This window comes from Microtus pennsylvanicus, chromosome 9 (assembly GCF_037038515.1).
Source record: "Microtus pennsylvanicus isolate mMicPen1 chromosome 9, mMicPen1.hap1, whole genome shotgun sequence".
Lineage (NCBI taxonomy): Eukaryota > Metazoa > Chordata > Mammalia > Rodentia > Cricetidae > Microtus > Microtus pennsylvanicus.
In genome coordinates this window covers 18973733-18999371 of record NC_134587.1, presented here as the reverse complement: position 1 = coordinate 18999371, position 25639 = coordinate 18973733, and the positions used below count along the sequence as shown (strand labels likewise).

The window sequence follows — 25639 nt, the reverse complement described above, 5'->3', positions numbered from 1 at the left end:
TATACCTTGCTAACTCATAAAGAGCAAAGAATCAGAATCGAAGGGTTAATTATTTGATAAATACTGAATGATTATGTTGAATATTACTGCGGGATATTACTTTAACTATGTAAAAATGTGTTACATTTGTTGAATTGTGTAAAGATATGCGGCTGTTTTACCTTGCTGCCTGAGTAACCTAACTGATCTTATAAAAAGCTGAACCACGAATAGTTAGGCAATAGAGGGATAGGCAGTGCTGTCACGTAGAGAGAATAAGTAGGAGGGGGAATCTAGGCTCCAGAGAAGATAACTGGAAAGAGAAGAGAACTAGGGAGAAAGACAGGAGATACCCAGAGTGAGACAGACAGACAGACATACAGTAGGATATATATAATAAAAAAAAAAAAGGTTAAAAACCTCAAGACAAGACATAGATTCTTTTAAAAGAGAAACAGGTTAATTTAAGCTATCAAAGCTAATGGGACAAGCATAAGATAAGGCCAAGCATTCATAACTACTACTGAGTCTCTGTGTCGTGATTTCGGGTGGTGGTTCAAAAGCAAGCCATCTCATCTGTTTACTATTTAGTTCAAATTCACGGCCAGCTAGTAGACTTAGATCTGTGTAATGCATTTTAGCTCATGGTTTCTAATTCTTATTTAATAAGACCTATTTTTGTCAACTCGCAGAATTGTTGAAATAGAATGTGTTCATAGAGTAATTAGTAGAAATCTGTTTGTTACCAAGTATCTTTTGAGTACCCATTGTAAGTTACACCATGTTAGACTAAAGTGAAAGATAGGTTTTGGATTTTGTTTGCATTTCTGAATTTCAAGACTCATTTCTCTCTCTCTCTCTCTCTCTCTCTCTCTCTCTCTCTCTCTCTCTCTCTCTCTCTCTCGTTTCTATCCTTCCCCCATCTCTCTCCTTGTGTGTGTGTCACACACAGATAGCAGAAACTAAAAATAAATGTTGAATTTCGTAGGTCACAAGATTTACCTTTTAAATTTATAGACCCTGACTCCTGAAAAACAAGAGAAACTAATATTGTCCAATCTGCTTGAGTTAGAATAACTAGGCTCAGTATTGGTGGTCTGTTATAGATAAGGCAGTTGAAGGATCTTTCACTGGCGTCTGACTCCTTAGAAGTAGAGGATATGACCCAGGTGCATCCAGGGAATGTTTAGAAGCCTTTCACACCTGCATTACAGGTGCTCACAAATCAGTGTGCCATGCGTGGGACTCTCGCCTCCTCTGCTTAGGCATCCCAGTACACGTTGTACTGCTTAGCAATTGTTCCAAACATTTCTAAACAGGGACACACACAAAAAAAAAGAAAAATGAAAACTTCAAGATTTAGTTATTGTTTTTTATTTATTCTGATTTACAAAAGAAATCTAAAGCTATAAATGCTACCTAGAGGATTATTCTGTAGTTTTTCAATAGCCATTTTTCTGTGCCTTAGGTCAGCTTAACATGAATAATTGAAATTGAGCTAGCAAGAAAGGTCCTGGCAGACCCCTTAGGTGGTTATAAATTATACTGATATATTTCTCCAGAGTCATTGGGTCTCTATGTCAAGTGGAGTTTACTGGTTGGTTACTTGTTTCAGATGACATTGTAGCTACTTACTTATGTTAAAATCTTTCAGAGGAGTTAATCCTATGCTGTAGAAGACTTGGGGATTTGAGGTTTGATACAGTGAAAACACTGTGTCCCTTAAATTCTCTTCCTACTATTGCACAGTTCAAACTTTGTTCAGAGTGCCTAGATGACTAAAGAAGTCACTGGATTTCTAAGCTGTTATTTATTTTGGAGCAGAGTAATATAATTTTTAGAATACAAAAGTTCTCCAAGATGACAGAATATTTTTTCCTTTCATAATATTTAATGCTTATATAAAATGTTATTTTGTCTTGAAGTTCTTTTTGACTTTGCTGCCACCTAATGGTTAAGGCAGTAATTAATTTTTTTCTTTCTCTTTTTAGAAAGAGAAATATATATCAGAATATATATATATATATATATCAGATTAATAGACATGATTTTTCCCTTGCTCATGTATTAATGTTTTCTTCATTTTTTTCTTTGAATTCTATAGTTACCATATCTGACTGAAAGTCTATTTCATTAATTGTATATCACCATCTTCTTGTTTCCTTTCTTTTCTTTCTTGGTAGTTGCAACAACTTTCTCTAAGTCATATTGTTTTAATATGCTATAACCCCCTGCAGGAGTGGCGCATGTGGTCAGCTCCACCACACATGATGAGGCTGAAGTACACTGTTCAATCTCTCCAGGCCCTGACTTTCTCCGATATCAAATATAAATGAAAACATCTGTCTCTGTTGTTGGTGTCGAAAATGGTGAAAATGATACATTTTAATGCTTTGTCGTGCTTTTGATGTTAGTACAAACTATGCATTATCAAACTTGCCACACTTGAAGTACATCTGTTATCTTGAACTTAATAGTTAGGTTTAATACCTATCCAAGTAGAATTTTGAAGGCAAATACCTTATCTAAATCCTTGTGCGAGTCATCGGTGGACAGCTGCAGCTGATCAGGTATTAGTTTCTGGAAGAAAAGCCCTGGACTCCTTACCAGCTCTGTTTTCCTTCCCGGGCAGGAGTGCCGATCACTGCACGGGGAGTATGTTGGGCGAGCCTGTGGCCATGGCCACCCCTACGTGCCAGATGTTCTCTTTTGGTCGGTGATCCTGTTCTTCTCCACAGTTACCATGTCAGCCACCCTGAAGCAGTTCAAGACAAGCCGGTATTTCCCAACCAAGGTACCTGGGCTCTAATATTCCTGACCCAAACATAAACTAAAGGACAGTTGTGAGATGCCACATTCTTAAGAACAAAGGAGAGTTAGAGACAGAATTAAGGGAACCACGGAGAGGTTTTAGTCTTGAGGGAATTGGCGAGTTAGTGGTAGGCGGTGGGAAGGGGCTGGAGAGGAGGTACTTTGGTAACACAGGTATCTCAGGTGGCACAAGCCCTTCAGGTTTTACCTCTCACAGAAAGGGTCAACACTTCCCTTCCCACTTACAGTTTTGGAAAGTCTAAGCACACATCATATCACTGAGTATCGCGTTCTTTCCCAGTAGGCAGAGGGACCTATTCCAGCCTGACAGGTACTTCAGAGGAGCAGCCATTACACTGTCTAATCCCTGGTTCTCAGCCTTCCTAATGTCGTGACCCTTTAATATCGGCCCTCATGTTGTGGGGACCCCAACCATAAATTTGTTTTCATTGCTACTTCATTGCTGCAATACTCTACTGTTATGAATCATAATATAGCTCTCTGTATTTTCCAATGGCCTTAGACAACCCCTGAGAAAGGGTCATTTGATGCTCAAAGGTGTTGTAACTAAGAGGTTGAACGGAGAAACCCTGCAATGCTCTCTAGACAACTGTCTTCTTGTTTTAAAAGCATCAAGCCTTTCCCCTAATCCACCATGCTTGTATCTGCATTTTTGGGAAGTAAACAGAGAATCAGTTGAGTTCAACACTTAGCTCTGAAAAGTAACTTCTTTGATGTTTGATTCCACCACAAAAGGGGACAGTGGGTGAGACAGAAAACAAAACCAAGGAAACAAATATTTTGGGGTTGAGATACCCATTTCAAAAGCCTTCCTCTTTGGTAAATGTGTGGAGAAGTTTTCCCTTCCACAGAGAGCCGCTGTTCTGTCACCTGCTCCTTGCTAATATGACAGATTCATTTCCTCCACCTCCACTTAACCTGATCAATACTGAATTATTCTCTGTATGTTGGAAACTTAATCCTAAGTATTTTGTGCACATGTTGCAAAAGCATACTAATAGAAAATCAATATAACTGATAACTGCTTAAGGATAATTACTCAAGCACGTACTGTAGGACCTAGGGGTGGTTCCGTCAGTGCAGTGCTTGCCTTGGAAGTATGAGAATCCAGAGCTTCAAAAGCCGTGTTTTAAAAAGCTGGTGTATTGGTATACACCTGTAATCCCAGAGGCAGTGAGATTGGAGGGGAGGAGGTGAATCCTGCATGTGCCTGTCCATGAACCTGGCCTACCTGGTGAAGTTCCATGCCAATGAGAAACTGTGAAGGCCCGTGTCTAAGAGCTTCTTTTCTGACTTACACCTGTGTACTGTGTGCTGTGCACTCCCAATGACTTCCTACAACGAGAAATGGCTCAAGAACTGATTTATACAGAATTTGCTTTAAATAAAAGAATTTTTTAAAGCTTGTCCACACTGTTTTGGAATGTTACTAATTGTCATGCCTTGAGTAAAGCAATTTTAAAAAATTAAAGTAAATAAAACAGGTAATTTTGTTTAATGGTCCTTTAGATTCATAATATTAAAATGTGACTTGTATGCAAGAGTCCTAAAATTCATCAGATTCAGGCCAGATGACCTAAATCTGTGTTCTAAGTTTTCACATACCTGGGATAGAAATAAATACTTTACATGAATATTGAAAGGAAAATGACCACCATTATTTCAGTCAATAAATCTTTATTCTGAGAAGTGTGTACGAGAAACATGAATATGTACTCAAATTCTAGAATAGCTAACAATAATACTTTATAATGTGCATAGAAGGTAACATTGCAGTAACAGCACTTGTAAAGTATGATTTGAGACTGTTTCTCAGTACCTTGTTGTTTATAGCTCTCCCAAGTAACAACGTTCTCTTTATTTCTAGGTTCGATCCATAGTGAGTGATTTTGCAGTTTTTCTTACAATTCTGTGTATGGTTTTAATTGACTATGCCATTGGGATTCCATCGCCAAAACTAAAAGTACCAAGTGTTTTCAAGGTGAGCATAACTAGCACTTAGCATCTATCTACTTTTCTATCTCTCTGTGTCTATAAATCTTTATGTAAATGATATCTGTGACCGCAGGACGTGAGATTTTCCTGAGAGTGTGAACAATATACATTAATAGAATAAGAAATAAATGATACACAGTATGAATAAAATTGTGATTTAATATTAAAATAGAATTATAGAAATGAAACCAGAAGGCTGCTTAAACATTTTCTTCTTGGCTATTATGGTTGGAATGTATACATACATTACAACATGCCTAATGCCAAGGAATCATTCTGAAACTAAGGAACATACATTACTGTGAGGTGAAACCGTAGAGTGGATGGGGTTTGAAAACCAGATAAAATAGTCTTTGGATGAGAATGCCAGCCATATTATAAAGGCAGGACATGCCCTTGAAGCCAGGAACTTACTGTCTCAGCCTGTTTTCTCATCTGTCAAACAGAACTAAGGACTTAATCAAAGGATTTTTGCTGTCATAATGAATTCCTCTGGGATCCAGTTCCAGAATTAGCCATGTTTTGAACCTTTTGCTGAACTTCTGATGTGACTGAGTTTCTGTTTTTTTGTTTTTAATTTTTGTACAGCAGCCTCTGTACATACCTAAAATAAGTTACTATATTATATCAGAACACTCTGTTTATTTGTCTGCTTGTGATTATAAACTGAAAGAGTGTTCTATCTTATTTATCTATGATCTTGTTTCTAACATAGTCTTCAATATGCAATTTTAAATTTGCCCACAGTAAATGGTAAGTGTTGGTGTTATTTACTTAATGCAGATATTGATTGTGAATATGTTTTTAATTAACCTGCTGGAGTTTAAATTCAGCCTCAATTAATTACTAGCCAGGAACCTTAGACAATTTACTATAGCGTTCTATACCTCAATTTCATCTTTACAGTGTTGAGTAGAAAAAAATGAGTTGAAAGATAACACACTTAGAATGGTATCCTTAGTGATGTAAATTCTTCATGAGTTCATTATTGTTGAATGCTCAGCCAATCATTTTATAATTAAGAATTCCCTATTTATATCTATATGACTTAGTTCAATTAGGTATTTATCAATCTAGGTACTAATATGTATGATTAATTTTTTTCTCAGCCTACAAGAGACGACCGTGGATGGTTTGTTACCCCATTAGGTCCAAACCCATGGTGGACAATTATAGCTGCCATTATCCCAGCTTTGCTTTGTACAATTCTGATTTTCATGGACCAACAGATTACAGCTGTCATCATCAACAGAAAAGAGCACAAGCTGAAGGTGTGTTTTAAGGCCCATTATACTAATCATTCTCATTTAGTTGGTAGGAACTGATGGTCATAGATCCTACCTGTGCTGAGTATTCATCTGTTCAGCATGAAATGCTGTTTTCAGGGTCATAGTTTTTATTGATTTCAGGAAACTGTCTCACAGAGGTATGAAAATTTGCTTGCGCTATTTGACTAACCTCCAGAGTATGAAACCTTACCTTCATCAGGAAAATCAGTTCTAACTTTAGCATGCTTAGCCTTGATTTAAGGAAATATTCAATTCTGGTGAAGTACATTTTATACCAATCTGCCTATGTTTGGGATTCCTCTTTCTTTTATTTGACACCAAGTATGTTCATTATTATAAGGGATCATGTATTCAGGTATGTTTCACTGAATTACATCATTTAGAAATATTATTTGTTTGCAATGCCTAAAACAAAGGAAAACTTTGGCTATAAATACTATAGTTTGTAAGTAACGTCTTTGAGAATTTTTGCAGATTTCTAACAAACTTTTGAAACAAATAGATTTTATTTACTGTATATTCTGTCCTGCTGTTTTGTAATTGTAATTAAGTATTTTTCACTATCATTCAATTTTTATGCAATATAAGTATCATTTATACAAATGTTAAGTTGATAAAATATTAAATGGTTCAAAATAATCAGAATCAATTAAGGAAGATGGGTCAGAAAATGGTTAAGAGCCAGAGGAACAGAAAGGCTGCTGTGAGATAGGGAAGCTATACCCATGAAACCTCAAGGATAACACCGATAGACATGTTGGCATGAAAGGAGGAAGGTCACCAGGTCCATTACTAGACCAAGAACTACAGACTGCTAATGATTGCTAGGGGAGGAATTCATATTTCCCAGGGATGAGTTCCCTCATTGGTTAACCAGTACCCAATGATCAACGCTGAAGTCATAGACACACAACAGCACTAAATGGAATCAGCAGGTAATATGTGCATACTTACACATTTCAGTGTGTGTGTGTGTGTGTGTGTGTATGGTATGTACGTAACAATCATAAAGAAAAAGAAGCCATGAATCTGAGAGGGAGGTGGGGAACATGGCAGATGTTAAAAGGAGGGTGCATGGAAGGGTTTGGGAGCAGGAAAGAGTTGGGGAAATGAAGTAATTATATTTAATTAAAACTTTTATAAAATCAAAATCAATCCTTGTAAAATAGGACATCTACAGTCTTATTCTGTTCTGACCTGAAGAAATTGCCAGCTGCCTTTGCTTGTCTCTAAAACTAAAAATTATTGCTGAAGTAACAGCTATTGTGCTACGTACAATTTTATAAGTATATTAGGATAATTAAAATATCTATGAAAACTATTTCACTGTTATAACAATAAACATTTATAAGAATGTACAGTTGCTTATAATAAATTATATTAAGGAGTTTGGGGTACATATTAGAGAAAGTGGGTATTCCTCATTCTCTTGAAGAAACTAATGATGAAACTTCTTTTAAATATAATTAATTAAATTTGTGTGTGGTTTTTGTCAAATAAAATGTTTAATTATTGAAAAATATCTATTTCACATTTTCTGTGAACTCTTAGGGATGGCAGCTATTGTGGCTTACACCAGAAACCGCAGCACTTGGGAGAGTGACTCAGGAGGATGCATGAGTTCAAGGCTACCCTAGCTACATAGAGAATACAAATACAAGTAAAAAATACAATGAAGTAAATAAGTGCTAGACTGTTGGTGTGTTGGCCTAACCAGTTCTCCATATAGGAAGCAGAGACCCTGACTTACAACGCTTCTGTTTTTCATGGTTCATACTACCGACTGATATCAACTAAGGAAATTTTTATTTGTTTTTATTCACACATTTATTCACTTCACAATTTGACCAATGCAGAGAAAGATTTAATAAAATTTGTATTCCTCCATTATTTAAAAAAACTTGGAAAACTGAGGTTCAAAGTAATCAAACACTAAGAATAACAAAAAACAAATGCAATATATGACAAGTTCACAACCAATATCATCCCAAATGAGGAAGAACCTAACGCACTCTCTGAGACCAGGACCAGGACATGGCAGCCTGCTCTGCTCTCTCTTACAGGGTACAGCAGTATGACAGGAGAAAGGGATAAAAGCACACAAATAGAAAATAAGGGAGAAAATTATCCGCTGTCCATGAAAAAAGCCATTGAGTAATTAGTTTTAGGAAGTGAAAGAATTGGCTCCAAAGCTTCACTAAACCAGGCCATTTTGTATTATAAGTTTTATTTATTTTATTTTTAAAATTTATTTTATTTTTTAAATTTATTTTATTTTTAAAAATAAGGAATTCAGATCATAAGTTTAATAGCCTCATTAATTTGAATATATTTAATTTAATTTTGTAATATTTAATAGTTTCAGAATTAATTAAAAAGCAAATATCACCACAACTTTATTATTAATACAGCACAGCTAGTCACAGCTCAGCACAACTCTGTAAAGTCAGTTGAGCACGATGCTGCAAAGTGAATTAACCTGTACTCGCTAAAATCTAGAATCACTATACTATACATCTTGGTCTTTTAAAATAAAAATATCTTTACTTTTCTGTTTTTATATGAGTTTGATTTATAAACCAAACAATATGAAAAGTTAAAGGGAGAAAGTGAAAACTCTATATTTTATTAATCTGAAAGTGGCATCATTGCTTATGCTTTTCATACAAACCTAGGTAGCTTTTCCTTGGTTAGCTACACAGAACTCCTGGTCCATGCAACATGTCCAGCTCAAAGCAAATATTTTACATAGTACATATACTGCCTGCTGTTTTCCATATAGGAACATTTCATTAAAGACTATGTCAACTCCATAAATCTGAATTATCATTTAAATAGCTATGTATTTCATTATACTGAAGTTTTAAATTGAACTAAGGACTATTAGGGGGATAAAGATATATAAAGTCATCGATTGGCTTTCAACAGAGTAATTTAGCCTTTGTAATAACAGGCAGAAATGCCACCTTGCTGAAGCCTGGTTATCTTTCCAGACTGTGAGTTAAACTGCTCTAGGTTTAACTGTTCCAAATCATTAGTGGAATTATATTTAAAAGACTAGACATTGATGGAGATTTAGTATCATCTTCTCAGCTGTCACATACCCTTGCTCCTTCTAGGCTTCAGACTTGGGGATCACAGGTCTTTGTTCTTGTTCCTTGTTCTTCATTACAAATAAATAAGTCTTTGACATTTGCGACTATTGCAAAGTTCTAAATATATCCATCGTTTTTCTCCTTTAAATCAAGGAGAGTATTGCTAGCATAGTAAAACTTTGTTTAAGGGTCCTCCAAAGTTCTCGATGGCATTGAATGGAATGAAGAACGAAATTGTTTAATATTTGTCTTGAAAATAAACACAAGGCTATATTACATAATCTCTTTTGTTACACAGTTAAATCAGCATAGATGTAAAGGTTAAAGTTTAAATCTGAGATCAGACAGGACCCATCGCATTGTGCTGGCCTCCGCCAGCTGTCTGCAGTCCGAGTGCTCTGTTCTCATGTTGGCTGTAGATATTTTCAAAGCAGGTTCCCTCCAGTCAGAATTTAGCAACAAGAGAATCTTACTTCCTGCATAGTGCCTTTTCCTCCTATTATAAGTTCCATTATAATATAATCTATTGTTGGTTTTCCTCCTGACAGCAATGAAAGTATACTTTCTTAGAAGACTGCTTACTAAGAATAACACTTTACTCCATGGCTATTCAACGTGCCTGTTGCTACACTCAATTTTTTTTTAAGTTTTCTGGCTTTGGCTTGAGATTCGTATTTATAAAAAGATGTTTCCTGAATATATCCTCAAATCACAAGCTAAACTACACTTTCAGATTTTACTAATTTTTTTTTAATTGAAGGCTAATTGTTGGTTGGTTGCAACACTGTCTGGAATTGTTCTTCCATTTCTGTGTCAAACGCTTTGTGGTCTTCACTGAGTGTATCTGGGTGCACATCATCTCTTCGGGCCATCCCAGCATTCATGTCATTTTCTGTATCTTCCAAATGTATTGTATATCTTTCTGATTTTTCCTCACCATATTGCCAGAACCACTCATTTTCTTTTACATGGTATATTTCATGACAGCAAGAAAATGTTCTTACAATAATATTTGCTAGTAAATACACAATTAAGTGTTGCGCTAAGGAGATTCACTAGTTAAGTAACTTACTATACCTGAGAATGGGGAGCATAAAATTAGCAAAACTTGAAATCATGCAAACATGAAAGCAGTCACAAATATCATAATATGACCATGAAAAATACTATATATTGTATAGATGTACACTTAAATCCATGCTCTAGAATTTTTTTTCCCTTTTAGAGTTGAAGGGCATAAGGGTTAGCTGAATCCGTTTCAAAGGCATTAAAAACAAAAGCTTGGTATTGTTTAGGGCTTGCTATGTAGAAGTGGAAATAAAGAGAGACATTATTTTGTAGAAAAGAAAGTTTCTGTTAAGATACAGCTCTGGGATTTTCTGCATGTTTCTGTAGACAGTTCAGGCTTCTTTTGACATCATTTTTAATAAACAGCAATACAATCCCAGATCACCAGAGTAAATGAATGCATTTGCAGCATTCATTTGGCACCGCATCCCCTTGATGATTATGGCATTTGATATGTTCTTTTTTGCCCTCTTTGTCAGCCTGGTTCTTCATGTCAATCTATAGTCTTTTATGTGGTTAACTTGACAGATGCAGGAAATTGCTGCCAAGCTTTGCAATGATTTTTTTCAGCAGTGGCATCTGGGTATCAGATGGTCCTCTTGGCTGGCCTCTTGTCTTGCTGCATGTTGGTTTTAGTGGGGTCTGGTGCAGCATCACCTGTTGCTATTCTCCCTCTTCCTCCCATATGTCCATTTCCCATGATTCAAGGATGAATGTGAGAATAAAAGCCACAGTTCTGTCTTTATTTTTGAAAATAAAAAGCTACAGAAATATGTTGCAAGGTGCAGAGTTCTCTCTCTGACAAAGGGATACTTCCTTTGGCTGGCATGCCTAATCAGCTAATAATTTGTTTGCAGCGAACTAGTTTTTAAAAACATTTTCAAAGAAAGGCAAGAAGGATGCTGGTTAATGAGTGGAAATGTCAAACTGCTTTATTTCCATTCAGTCAAATTATTCTTATTGTACAGAATAATTAAGGGAAATCATGTATTCATTTTAAAGATGAAATTATTTTCTCTAAAATAATTATTTTGCCCACTTCCAGAAATCCAAAATTCTATTGTTTATGCTTATATCATATTTTAAAAAACTAGTGCGAGCTACAGGAAGTCATTGTTCTGAGGAAGACTTTCTTTATATTAGTACATGTAATATATGTGGATGCCTAGAATGTTCAGCATCTCCTAATAGAATAAAAAAAATGTAAAAATCCTCAGCTCTTCAGGAGCTGTCATCTTTTTTTCTTTTGCTCTTCAGCGTGTGGCCCAGCACTCCTCAGAGATCTCACTCACTTTGGGTAGCATCACAACTTGAAAATAGTTCCGCAACACAATTGCATTGAATCCCCTCAGATGCAGGAGTTTTGGTAACTAATTCATATTCTAATTTGCAGTCCCTGGGACGAAACACACTTGTAACTGCTTCCGGCGTTGCTTTTCAAGGGCTTGAGTTTTATACTCTGAAACTATAGCTTACAAAATGTAAAACTATAGCTTACAAAATGTAAAACTATAACTTACAAAATGTAAAACTATAACTTACAAAATGTAAAACTATAGCTTACAAAATGCTTTGCCAAACTTTTGGTTTTGTTTACACCAGGAATTGTTTTCCATTTTCTGGATCTCCCCTGGCATTTTGTCATCTCTATCAGGGCAACTGTAACTACCCTAATTATTCTATAATTAAAATTGTTACATTGGATTTTAAGATACATTTCAAGAATGCATGTTTCCTTATAAAAAGCCATTCCACTCAGGACTGCCCATGAGTTCAAGGCCAGGCTGGTCTACATAATGAACTGCAGGACACTTAAGCTATATAATAAGACACTGTAACAAAAAAAACCCCCTGCAAATTCTATTGATTGTTTTCTGTGTGTTAATAATTATGCTAAGGAACAATGGAAAATACCAAGCAATGATTTGACATTATCTGTCCTTAATAAACTTGGTTTTTTAATAGAAGAACCTAACATGCAGTTGGTGCTTATGATATAGCACATGTTACTCTCAATGACTTCTAGAATGAAACAATTTAGTTATCACAACTTAATGAGATGCCTTTGATTATCATTATCAACTTCTCTCAGATAGGAAAAGGCCTGAGATTTGTTTTTTTGTTGTGTTTAATTTTATTTTTTAATTGAAAATAGTTACTTCTCTCATGTAATTTATCTGACCACAGTTCCTCCTCCCTCCACTTCTCACAGCCCCCTCCCATCTCTCCTCTCCCCTAGAGTCACACACCTGCTCTGGTTCCTTTTCAGAAAAGAGTTGGCCTCCAAGAGACAACAGCCAAATAGGACAAAAACAAAATGCATTAGGACAAGGTGAAAGCCCTCATATCAATGCTCAACAAACCAACCCACTGAGAGGAAAAGAGTCCCAAGAACAGGCAAAGAGTCAGAGACACACCTGCTCCCACCATTAGGAATCCCATGAAAACTCCATGCCAATAGCCACAGCATATACACAGAGAGCCTCATGCAAACCCTTGGAGGCCCATGCTTGCCATCATTTGATCCCAACAATGCATTTCCAGAACTATGATGCATATACTTTCATGAAGTTGAATTAAAAAATAAAAATAAGAACCAGAACACAATATAGATCAAGAGTTTTGCAGCTTCTGGGGTTTTTACACTTTCTACACCCACAGGGCACAGCTGGAGGGGCCAAGAGTGCCTTTGAGTGTCTTTTGAACTATTTCCTCGGAGATCTAACCCAATCAGCCTATCAAGAGAGCCATTTCTGAACACCCTGGCACCCACTTTTCCTCAATTTCCTTCCTACACTTAAGTGTGGGGACAGTGAGAGTAAGGTGGAATTAGAGAGAAGGCAGGAAACACAGATGCTCTTATTTCAAGGGATGACTGGATTCATTGACTGTTGAGAAGTCACCAATGCACTGAGACAAAAGTGAGACTAAGTAAGGGAGATTAGGTTCTATGATATTCTTTCCAATAAAACATCTCCTGCTGAAACAGAAGCGGGCTGCTGGAAACAGTATTTAGGGGCTTAGTTCAAGGGCATCTGCCATGAAGGGACTCTCGGTATTGTCAGGAAGTGGTTTCTATTCACAACCAAGACATCCGTAACTGTTGCTGACACCACTCCCTTCTCTTTCTGTTGTGTCTTTAACAGAAAGGTTGTGGCTATCACCTGGACCTGTTAATGGTGGCTGTCATGCTGGGTGTGTGCTCCATTATGGGCCTGCCATGGTTCGTGGCTGCCACAGTGCTCTCCATCACACATGTCAACAGCCTGAAGCTGGAATCAGAATGCTCTGCTCCAGGAGAACAACCCAAATTTCTCGGCATCAGAGAACAGAGGGTGACTGGGCTCATGATTTTTATTCTTATGGGTTCATCCGTTTTTATGACCAGTATTCTGAAGGTAATAAAATTATCCCTTATCAAAGAATGAATATATTTAAGATAGCAGTTTAATATAAACATAAATTGGTAAATATTGCATGGCATGAGATAAAAGTGACATATTATTTAAAATTTTATATTATTTTCCTTCACCAAATATGAATGAAAATTGTCCTATGTTTTATAGTCTTTAAGTACATGAATGTGTAATTTTGTCGTACTTCCTGACAGCAACAATTCTGATTTGTAATTTTCAAGCTATGGGAGAAGCTCACATTTCCTGAGCAGCTAGTGACTGAGTTCACTGTACTCCGGCCCAGGTTAAAGGGTCTATTATTTTGTCAGTATGTAGATTGGATGTAATTTACTATAAGTGAGTAGCACAGACTGGACAATGCTGTGGTCACAAAGACAGCTTTTTATTTCGAAGGCCATATGTAAATCAGCATTGCATATAAGAAACCTTCACATTTGAAATTATCAAATTAATTTTGAGTAGCAGTAAAGAGGGATTGTTTTATGATATAAATCTGGCAGATATTCTTGCAGCATGTTAGTTGCTTTATAAATTATCATTCATTTTGATTGCTTAAATATCAAATATTAATTGAATTATTTAATTTACACAGCTTCTTGTATCTAATCACTGCAAAAATGTATTTCTGCTATATAAGTAAAAGGATACTGGATAAAATGAGCTAACCCAATAAAAGAAATTCGAACAATGCACATGTTAACAAATATCTGCCGTAACCTAGGACCAAATTGTAAATTAAGCTTTGTTCTTAACCATTAATCCAAATATTTTACTATTTTAAATTAGAATGTAAACTGTCTTTATGTGGCTAATAGTCAATCTTTGTTATGGTGCCGTAATAGTTTATAATACTATTTATTTCTTAGGAATCATCAGGCTTTTAGGGTAAGTCTAACACTTAACTGCACTATTGTCTATTTTAGATATTGAGACACTAAGGTGCAGGCAGTTTATGTAACTGCTTCAGTTACCCAGATAGAAATGCCGGGGTAGAGTCTGAACTATGTCCTCCAATCCTGCATCATACTGGCTTCTAGAATGTTTTTAATTTTCTCTTTTCCTCCCTCTGTGGTAGGTGAAAAATGAATGACCACATGTTGGAAAATAATGCCTCATGTTTTCTAATTGTTTTGTTTTGTTTTGTTTGTTTACAGTTTATCCCCATGCCAGTGTTGTATGGAGTGTTTCTCTATATGGGTGCTTCATCTCTAAAGGGAATTCAGGTAAATTACTTTACTCTTACAGGCGTACCTGTTGTAACTTCAAGTACAGATGTGAGTCATGTGACAGCAGCCATCATCTGAGGAGAGGCTTTCTGACCACATGTAAATTTTTTTTAAGTGGCCAGAATTGTAGATGCTAAAGAGGAGTCTCTACTAAATAGGCACTCTCTCACTTATGTGCTTTTATCCAGCCCCAAAGATAGGTCGCCTTAAATTGCTATGTGCTTGTGTGCATGTTTGGGTGTGATTGAAGCCAGAAGACAACCCTGCTATCCAGTGCCTAGGTCGGAGTGGCTGTCCAGTGAACCCAGGGATGTTTCTAACCTGACTTCCCCAGTATTGGGATTCCAGCCAAGCACCACCATGACTGTCTTTACTAAGTGGGCTCTGAGGACCTGACCTCAGTCTTCATCCTTGTTCGGCCAGCACTTTGCCAGTTGAGATGCCATTTACCATAAATATATTAACACTGAAAAGAGTTTAGTTTCCGTCACCCTTTTGGAAAATGAATTAACTTCATTTCAAGATATGTACAAATGCAAACTATGATAGTTATCAAGCCATGTTTATGGATTCTGTCCACAACAATAGAAAAAAATGCCTATACAAAAGATTTATTTTGGTTTGTGGTCTCAGGAGATTTCAGGCCATCGTAGCAGGCCTGGTAGAGCAGCTCTGTCTACAGCAGTGGAAATATGGATAATGGTTGGTCACAGGGCAGCAAACCAGAAAGCAAAGAGTGTGGGGCGTGAACTATTGGCTGGCTATAACTTTCAAAGACCTGGCCCCCAGGGACAGACTTTTGCTATCCCACACCACTTGTTAAAGGTTTCATAGCCTCCCAAAGCAATGCCACCACAGGAGATCAGGTGTTCAGAAAACGAACCTGTGGGGAACACTTAAGACTCAAACTGTATCTGAGAAGGACAGAAAGACAGAAGGAAGAGGACCATGGCAGGGTGGAGGTAGAGATTGGAGTTTTGCTGCCGTAGTGTAAGAATACAGCAAACTGTGAAGAACTGCAGGAAGTGGAGAGGCTCCTTCTCCTAGGGATCACAGAGGTCATAGTCCTGCCAAGGTCTTCATTTCAGCCTTTTGACCTCCACAACTAGACAATACATTTTTTATTGCATTAAACCAAAATGCTGTAGGAGTTTGTTCTGCTACTTTCAGAAACAAATACAGATTTCTCTTAAATTGACCTTGAATTGCCTTTGTTTATAGTGCTGCTCTTTGGCCAGAACACTTCCTTTTCTTCATAAGAGACTGCTATGGGGCTTACTTACTGTGTAGATCTCTTTTTAAGCTAAACATAATATGAAGAGCAGTTTTTGCTATGGTGTGGCAACACTAACTGCTTACCAAAACATGCTGAGGAGTTAAATCCTGGCTGGGGCACAAGGAGCACAAGATCTCTGTCCCTGAGCAAACTGACCTCCTGCCTTCCGACTCTTAGAGAAGCAGCAGTCAGACCTTGGAACAGTGTAGGCTGTTATAACTGAGACAAAACTTCAACAGGAGGCATTGTAAGATGCTGAAACACACAAAGCATAGGGACTAGGCCTCAAGAAAGGGGGGGCGTGATAGGGAGCAGTTAGGTTTTCAAAGTTTACTCAGAGATTTAATTTGCTCATTTAAAGTATCATGTATGAAATGCATTTTAATAGAATTAGTTTAGTGTTTTCATTTGTTTTTGATTTTTGATTTTTTTTTGCCTTTGGCAAAAGTTTCAATGACTAGTGATTTTGTCTGTAAGTGGAAAGCTTTTATTATTAGGCCTCAGGCTCACATAAATAGAGCATCCGGAATTTAAAAAACAAAGCGAAACAATTGTGGGTAGATCCTGACAGATTTTCTTCTAATTTCATTCAAATGATTTTTTTTTTACCCACATGGTTTGGAATTAAACAAAAATGTCAAGTTTTAGGATTACTTGGGGTGTGATCCTTTCAAGTGAAGTTGAGGAAAAACATCGAAGTCCTCAAGTCAAATTTAATTAGTTATAAATCACATTAATGAAACAGAAAGCCTAGGCACACGTTGACAGGTCTCATGTTGAGAACAGAATTGGTGGAAATTTAAGTGAACAGTTAACATTCCTATTGGGAATTGACGCTAACTGGGTGGGGGAAATACTACATGCTGCTATTGGGCCACACTGAAAGCCAAATGCAAAACTTAGAATAAAATTATCTCGATTGTTATTCTTGGAGTAGTACTAGGCAGGCACATTAGCTGTCTATGTCAGATATCCTAAGGAGCATGCTACTTTGTAACCTAGCAAATTGGAGGACTTTTTCTGTCACCTGGCTTTTTGGCACTATTAAGGAACTTACTATGTAGGCTTCTCACTGTGAAATATGGCAGAAAAAACAGATCACAATGTTCTCATGAATGCTGTTTCTGTATTCAAATATATAACCACATCTATATTCATTCCAACATTGCAGGGATCCAAAGTGAAGCAAATGTGCCACTTAAACAATAACAATTGAAGCACCCACTCCCTGAAGCACACTTATGCAACAGCACAGTTCCCTAAATGGATAATGATGGGTGGGGAAAATTCTATAGGAATAGACATTCAGTTGTAAGCTAAAGGGTTTTCTTCTTCTTCCTCCATGCACAAAATTGTATCTGTTTAATGATTCCTGATTTTAAGAGAGGGTTATGAAGTAGAAAAGACACACACACACACACACACACACCACACGAGAGGTGAGCCAAGAATGAGGTTAGCAGTCAGTTCTGTCATGGGTTTCAGCAAAAACTTTGGAATGTTATGAATGAATATTGGTGGATGCTGTAATGTGCATTTGATTGCAGTTTACATAACTGGGGAACAGTTGTGCCACACATAAGGCAGAGAAGACCAAAGGGAAGATAGGTTTATGTTGTTTGGTATCCTATTACACCTATTCCATACAAAATTGGATTTTGGCAAACCAGGATGCTCTAGTCCCAACTCTGCAGATACTTGTTTATCTGCCCTGTATGTAAAGTTGAAAGAATTGATGATAAGTAGCTGATAGTTTTCTTATGGTAGCTGAGCAATATTTTATTTATCAATGTTCCGTTGAAGCTGTGTAGCATATATTATCATAAAATTATAAAATATGATAGTGGCCGAGGGTGGTCAAAACCACTGTTTTCTAAATAGCCACCTCTCACTGAAAGAATTATATAAATAAAATTTGGCCTAAAGATTAAACAAGTGGCTCACAAAATGAAACTAATATGTAGTAAAAAATCAATTATTCAGCAAAATATATTTAAGTGTCTATAAAAATGTAATTTATAAAAAATTTATTTTATTTATCATTATGACAAAATTGAAATAGACATAATCCACTGGTTACACTGGTTCCATCTATTAAATTAACCCAAACAAGGTAGTTTGCAATTTTTTATGTATCTGCATTGATATGCATTATATGTATGCATACATGCAGGTATTGGTGCAGTTGCATGTACCTAGGTATGCACAGGTTCACATGAATACGTGTGCGTGCATATGGAGGTCCTGAGTCAACCCTGGGTATCTTCCTTGGTCATTTGTCACTTGTCTTCTAAGACAGGGTCTCTCAGTGAACCTGGAGCTCACAGATTTGCTAGACTGGCTGGCCAATGAGCTCCAGGGATGCACTAGAGTCTCTCTGCTGACTAAACTATCTCCCCAGTCCCCAAGTATAAAATATAATAAAACACTTTGGTCACAAAAATATATGTAGGCCAAATCTTTATGTAAGTTGTGTATGTTTCTAAAGACAGCTTCAAAACCTTTGTTGGGGACCGAAGTGCCAAAGCCAACATGGCAGGGTTCAGTAAGGAGGAATCCAAGGCACTCTACACAACAGCAGGGGGTGTGTGGCCCTTGAAGGAAGCTGAGGTCTGTCTGGGAGTACTTAGCATGTGAAAGCAAAGCCATGAGGGTAGATGGTGCACTCTGGGAGAGAAAAAAGCACACCAGCATAGGAAGCCTAGAAGACCAATATTTGGAGACAAAAGGGAGAGGTTATGATGTGATAAACAGAAAGAGAACGAATGTATCTTGTCTGACATAGTGGTGGTTCTCAAGGTAGCAAAATGTAGCACTGACTATATGCAAACCGTTTCAAATGACACCTTGTTATCACATTATAGGAAATACAGTATACTGTTCGATAAACAGAAGCCCACACTGTATGTCATTTTCAATGTCCTGCAGTTTTTACAACTGTGTCATTTGAACCTAATATTTTGGAACATACTAAATATCTAATTGTCCTACTGTTATTGTTGTCTTGTTCTTAAAATGCAATATAGTCTGTTTAATCTTTTAGTTATTTGACAGAATAAAGCTCTTCTGGATGCCAGCCAAACATCAACCAGATTTTATATATCTAAGGCATGTACCACTTCGGAAAGTCCATCTCTTCACAATTATTCAGATGAGCTGTCTTGGTCTTCTGTGGATAATCAAAGTCTCAAGAGCTGCTATTGTCTTTCCTATGATGGTATGAAAATTCCCCTAACACTTTCTCTTTAACTGAATTTTGGGAAACACATGAACTAAAACAGCAATAACCGAGTAGCCTTGAATCACTTTGAGCAGTTACTAGAAAATCTAGTATAAACTTGGGCACTAAAATCAGGCTTGAAAAATATTTTGCATTTTGCTGATTTAATATCAGTTTCTTTACTTGGTCACTTATAATGTAGTAGTTAACGGAAAGCGGGATGAAAAATGTAAATTTAAAAAAATAGCATTGGAATATACTAACAAATATGAAAAATTAGGCAAATTTTTAAAAATGAAATTTAATTGAATGTTTTAGACATATTTTAAATGCATTTATAACTATAGTAAATTTGAATGACTATATGTAATTCAAAAATTATTAGCATATAGAATTTTTAATGTTCACTTATCCTAATTTGAGCTTTTAATTATGCATTTAGGATGCATAATCAAGTATATTTCATAGTTTAAAATTTTTCTTTAAGATGCCTTTGACATTGAATGAAATCTTAGATTCTATCCTGGTGATTTGATAAGAAAAGGAAATAAAGAGAAAGATTAGGCCATATTTTAGACACACGTGTTTTTAATTTTTAGTTTAATGGAAGTCCTAAGGCTCATCTATATAGTTTACATTTTAAACTATTTTGTTATTGTCTTTAGGTGTTAGCCCTGGTATTTGTGAGGAAGTTGATGGACTTCTTGTTTACCAAACGGGAACTCAGCTGGCTTGATGATTTAATGCCCGAGAGTAAGAAAAAGAAACTTGAAGATGCTGAGAAAGAAGTAAGTCAGAATAAACCTTGGTGTTTTATTTAAGAGAAGAACAGTAGTGGTGCATACCTATAATTCCAGCACTCAGAAGGCAGAGGCAGGCAGATCTCTGAGTTCGAGGCCAGCCTGATCTACAGGAGCTAGATCCAAGGCTGTTACACAGAGAATCCCTGTCTTGAAAATCAAACAAATAAACAGAGAACAAGCCAGAGATCTTACACAAGTAAGGTAATTCTACATGAAAAATAAAAACTTGTGCATTTGTTTACTCTCTAAATTATAAGGCTTATTTTCTGATTTCTTGATCGTGGGTGGGGGGAAAATTGCTAAAGTGTAACTGTTTCTGAGATATAGCCATGTGATGATTGCTTTTGGTTGAATGTTTGAAAAGGAAATAATGTGATATATTTCACTGTTGGTAATGTTTCTTGCTACGAGGTTTTAATCAGTAGATTCGAATAAAGTCGTTATTCTTTCTTTTGGTGGTGGTGGGGGGGCGGGGATCGAGACCTGACTGGCTTCTAAAGTGATCCAAGCTTTAAAAACTTATTTGAGAAAACTTCGGGTTTTAGTTATCTTCACAGACTACTGATTTATTCTATTCCTGTTTTATAAGAAGAAACAAGTTAGATATAAGCTTTATGAAATATATAAAGTTCCCATGTCAGCCTGAATCCTTTTTTGAAGGCTATTTAATCACACCATTTTAAAGCTCATAAAAAACTATAAGGAATGTAAATGAAAATAAAAAAATAAAAACATTTTTTAGCAGAGTAACTGAGCCCAAAGATTACAAACACAAAAACAAAAGAAAAAGTTCTTCTATGTATAAACGAAATAGAAAGGAAACATTTTAGGAGACTTGTTCATTCTTTCCAGTATTGTTTTCCCAGGTGATTACTAAAAGCATTCAGTTTCTTTTCCACTGAATATTTTTTGGACCACAGATACTTTTCTTCTTTCCCGTAGAGAAATTTATTTGCAAACACAAAAACAGTTTTAGTTTTGCTCAGTCATTTGGATAAGCCAGATTGGGCCACAAATTCTGATGAATTTTTGGCAGAGAACATTTAACCAACATAGCTATATAACCTGTGATTTGTGGACCCTTCCTCCATGGTATCTACATATAAAGACATCACGATGGTGTATCTTATTTCTGTATGAATGTTTCAAATTTCCAAAATGTTGTAGAAGGCATGTATAGAGTCATATTTCTATCAATGTTAATGCCACGCTAAAATACTGTAAAACTGGCACTAGTCCTTGACTTTTCTGTTTACTGTATTTGATTAGTAGCCGAGCTCTTCTAAGAATAATAACTTAACAGTGCCTATATGATGAACTGAAACTTACCCCACCTGAAAAACTTCCCAAGATTTAAAGTTGAAAGACAATATTTATTGTCTATGAATTTACCCCATCTTCCCAAAGATTATATTACTGAGCTCCTTTGTCGAGTAACATATACATTATGTTTTCTTTATTGCACTGCTTTTATTTCCTGTCAAACATCTTTACGGTTTCTGGGATAAGGTAGAGGCACTCTTTTCCATAGAGTTCCATCTCTTTCACACAGTGTTCTCCTGAGGCCATTCTCAGAGTGAAATGGTCTTAGAATTTCATTTCTCTCAGTGTTTGGGAAATTCCTAAAGAAAATGCTGTGTAAGCCACTATGCTGTCATTGTCATTTTTCTCTATTATTCTAGAAAGACAATGTCAGATGCTCCTGTTTGTTCGTGACATTCAGAGAACAAGTTGACAGTACTCATAAATGTTTTAGAACTAGCCACTGTAACTTTGCACAATGATATCCAGCCAAAAGGTTTATCTCAGATATGATTATTGCTAATAGAATTAATCCCTCCTCTTGCCCATAACTACTTATAATGTTATATATATATTAATATATACATTATCTATGTATATATTTGCATTTTGGGGAGTTTATTAACTCCACTGAGACCTTGTATAGAATTTTAACCTTTTTATATTATATCACATTATGCCTTACTGTGCTTTGATAGTATTTACTGTTTTTGAATTTAAAAGTAAAGATTTTAAGAATAACTAGATATCACTAAATTTCCTAGAACTTATACTTCCAGCAAGAACATAAAAATAGAATAAGACTTACTTGGGGGAATTTTATAGTTGAATCCTTCAGTTCCAAATATGAGGGGGAAAATAACTTGCAATATATTTACCAGAAGGGTTTAGAAATCCTTAAAATCTCACAAAGATTATGACGATGATATTTCATATGATCCCAACTGCATAGAAATAAACAAAAAACCCACTGTTTCATTCAAGGAATAACCTATCCTCAAACATTGAAAAGCAGTTCTAAGTAGTGCAAAGAAGACATCACACCAAGAGTGTGGAGAGCTAAGGAAGGACGTGTGAAGATGCTTATGTTCTATTTAGAACTAGCATCGGGAAAGCAGAACCGGTGAGGACTGGAGGAGGCCCTGTGGAGGATGACACTGAAGCTTAAATCCAAGGTTCATTTTCTACTTGGGGGCCCAGACTTGGGTATCTTCTTCTTTCTGAGCTATGAAGTCCCCTGAAAGACATGACTGTGCTGTAGTGTCTTGTACCACTGCCCAGGACTCCAAGAGACTGTACAGTAGTGTGGGTAATGGATGAGTTCTTCAGAAATGTTGAAATTAATTGAGGAACTCTGGTTGTGATCTGGCAAGATGATAAACGGCAGAAATGTCTCAGCTCCCTGAGACTTGAATTTAAAGCGAGCTCACCTCTGGTCCTTCTGATGATAGTTACAAGCTTGGACCTTTATCCTCCAGGGTTTTCCTATCAGTAGCCCATTTCTTGTCTTATGGCACTGAGAAAACATTCATTTGACCTTAAAATTCAATAATGAGTTAAGCAGAATAAATAGCTACACAGGCCAGTCCAAGGTCGCAGAGCTTCTGTTCCAAATTTTCATGTACTTCATGCATATGCATATACATATGCTTCAGCTTTTAGAAAGAAAGGATTATAATCAGGGTAGAAATGAATATTGGAACCCTGACATTTTGCACATTGCTCTGTGTAAAGGGAAGACTGCAGAATCAATTCTGGATGTCCAAATGTGCTCAGAGTACCAACATGCCTTCCTCCCTACTTAAATATTCCCTAGGACATTGTACTCATCACAAAAGGACTACTGTTAAATGCAGAAAATTCCAGCAGAATGTTTACTCTCAGGTGGAAAGCATGGGTACCGGTGTTAGGTAGGGGTGGAGATGCAATTCCGTGGAAGTAATCATTTCTATACCTTCTTCATTACTGAGGGACTGCTCTAACACATACCCTATAGAAGAAAACAAAAAATAAGGCAAACTGGGCCTTGTGATCATGAAAGATTCCAAGAAAGTACAATCTAAAAATAAGCACAATTAAATAAATCAAAGCAAGTGCTTCACCTCTCAGAAAGGTAAGAGTTGGTTGTGGGTTTAGGAAGCGCATCCTAATTACTAACATAGAGAAACGGATTTTATGATTCAACTATGGAGTGGGACAAGTATGTTCTATCTCCTAAAGCAGCTCTTTCCCAAAATCTGGTTCCAGGGTCTCTGCTGCACCAGCCAGCACCTTGCAATATTTTAAAAATGCAAATTCCCAGGCCTGTTTCATCAAATGATGCATGTCAGAGCCAGAAATCTATTTTTCTTAGACCTCCAGGTGATGTTGACATCTGAGATAAACCTTTTATTAGACTCACATAATCTCAATCTCTATAAAACAGCAAAGTTCTTTATACAAGATTACCATATCAGAGATTTTTTGTACTTAAAGTAATTTAGGCAGTTACTTAAAGGTGCTGAATCGGGACCAGTGAGATGGCTCAGCAGTACAGGCACAGCCCATCAAGCCTGCCGACCAGCTTGCTTCCTGGAACCCACATATGCAAGGAGAGAACAAACTCGTGCAAGTTGTCTTCTAACTGCCACATGTGCTCATCTTGCACACGCATGCACACATGCACACACACGTGTGCGCACACACGCACAAAATTCAAAACGTTGCTGAGCCACAGGTTCTGATGACTCCATGGGCTTGCTGAATTCTATATGCCCCACCCCAAGTTTGCCTTTTAAGTTTTTATTATTTTATGCTATCAACTCTTTAATCTGTTAAAAAACAGAAATAATAGTTCTTAAAAGTATACTCCTTATTGTTTTCAAATTTATACATATGCAATATCTGAAGATGATGGTATTAGTTGAGAGAAGGAGATGGTATGAATTTTTTAACTTCTTCTTGCCTTATTTGCCTCTTCAATAAAATGAAGTGTTGAACGTGACTCCTGAATCTCCTCCCATTTCTTAGGACACATGAATTGCAAAAATCACTAAGTATTTGTCCCCCATAGTAACTTAAGTATCTTTCTGAATGCTGACTCTCAGCTATTGTTTAAACTTTGAGACTTTAAAGGGCTTCCACATATATACAAAATGTGTCCCCAAATGGATATATAATTTAAGTCAACTATTTTGTTAAAGGTAAAGGATGAACCATATGTCAGGTACTATAGCATAACAATTACAATTTTTTTCTACTATTACAAAATAAAGTTCAGACTAAGGATGTAATATCATTCAGTTTATCAAAAACCACTAGAATCCCATTTCAGTTCACCATGGGCCTTTGTCTTTTGTGAAGCTGCTTGCTCACTGTCATGGAAACACCTTATTTATCTTACATCATTTCTTCCTACCTGAAGTCTCTTCTCTTCACTGTCTGTTCTTGTGTTCTTTGTGCTAATCTTTATTTCTTTTGAGAATCGAGTTTATATCTTTCTTTTTAATTTTGTATCTCAGTACCTTACAGTTAGCTGTCACTAGACTATGTAAATATACATTCATTAAGTGAACCTGATTGGTAGTGTCCCTATTATTTTTCTTTGATATGTACCTAAAACATAATGCGTCTTCAATCAGTGCATGAAATGAGTAGGTTCCTTTTCTGTGTGTCATTTTTTGCTCTTTATTTGATATGGAATTATTTGCTTTCCCCTTGTTTTTTATACCTGAAAACTTCTTTGATAAACAATTTAATTAAAAGATTGTCTTTCTGTCATAGCATAAGGAATTTTAAAGTCTTTTTGGCCAAACCCTCTAATATGTTGTGGTTGGGCTTCACGATGTATCAGCGTATCATTGACAGTTCCTGTGCAGATGAGGTGCTGTCTGGAAGACATGTTTCGTGCTTCTGCAGTAGTTGTCTACTCAGTTCTATTCGGATATTTGTCTTCTTGAATGACGATATAACCCGGGCTGTGAAGATCAAGGTAACTGCGCCTGATTTCACAGCCCCTCGATGGGAAGTCTCCTCCTTTCCCTCCCAACAGTGCTGTTCGGATGCAGCTGTCCCTCCATCACCACTCCCGGGCCCACCCAGATCCCTTCTGGCACTGAAGACAGCAGCAGCGGCTGCTCCGCTACCCTTCACTTCAGAT

At 36.6% G+C, this 25639-nt stretch overlaps 1 protein-coding gene across 13 annotated transcripts in view; it reads left to right on the top strand.

Annotated features, from left to right (window-relative positions):
• Positions 1-25639, top strand: part of Slc4a10 (solute carrier family 4 member 10) — a 223608-nt gene that overhangs the window by 181659 nt on the left and 16310 nt on the right. For all 13 annotated transcript variants that reach the window (XM_075985037.1, XM_075985040.1, XM_075985048.1 and 10 more), the window contains 7 exons: positions 2612-2773; positions 4679-4792; positions 5916-6077; positions 13405-13656; positions 14829-14897; positions 19220-19393; positions 20062-20184. In XM_075985037.1, the coding sequence (XP_075841152.1) occupies positions 2612-2773; positions 4679-4792; positions 5916-6077; positions 13405-13656; positions 14829-14897; positions 19220-19393; positions 20062-20184 (1056 nt within the window). The remainder of the gene's footprint in view (positions 1-2611; positions 2774-4678; positions 4793-5915; positions 6078-13404; positions 13657-14828; positions 14898-19219; positions 19394-20061; positions 20185-25639) is intronic.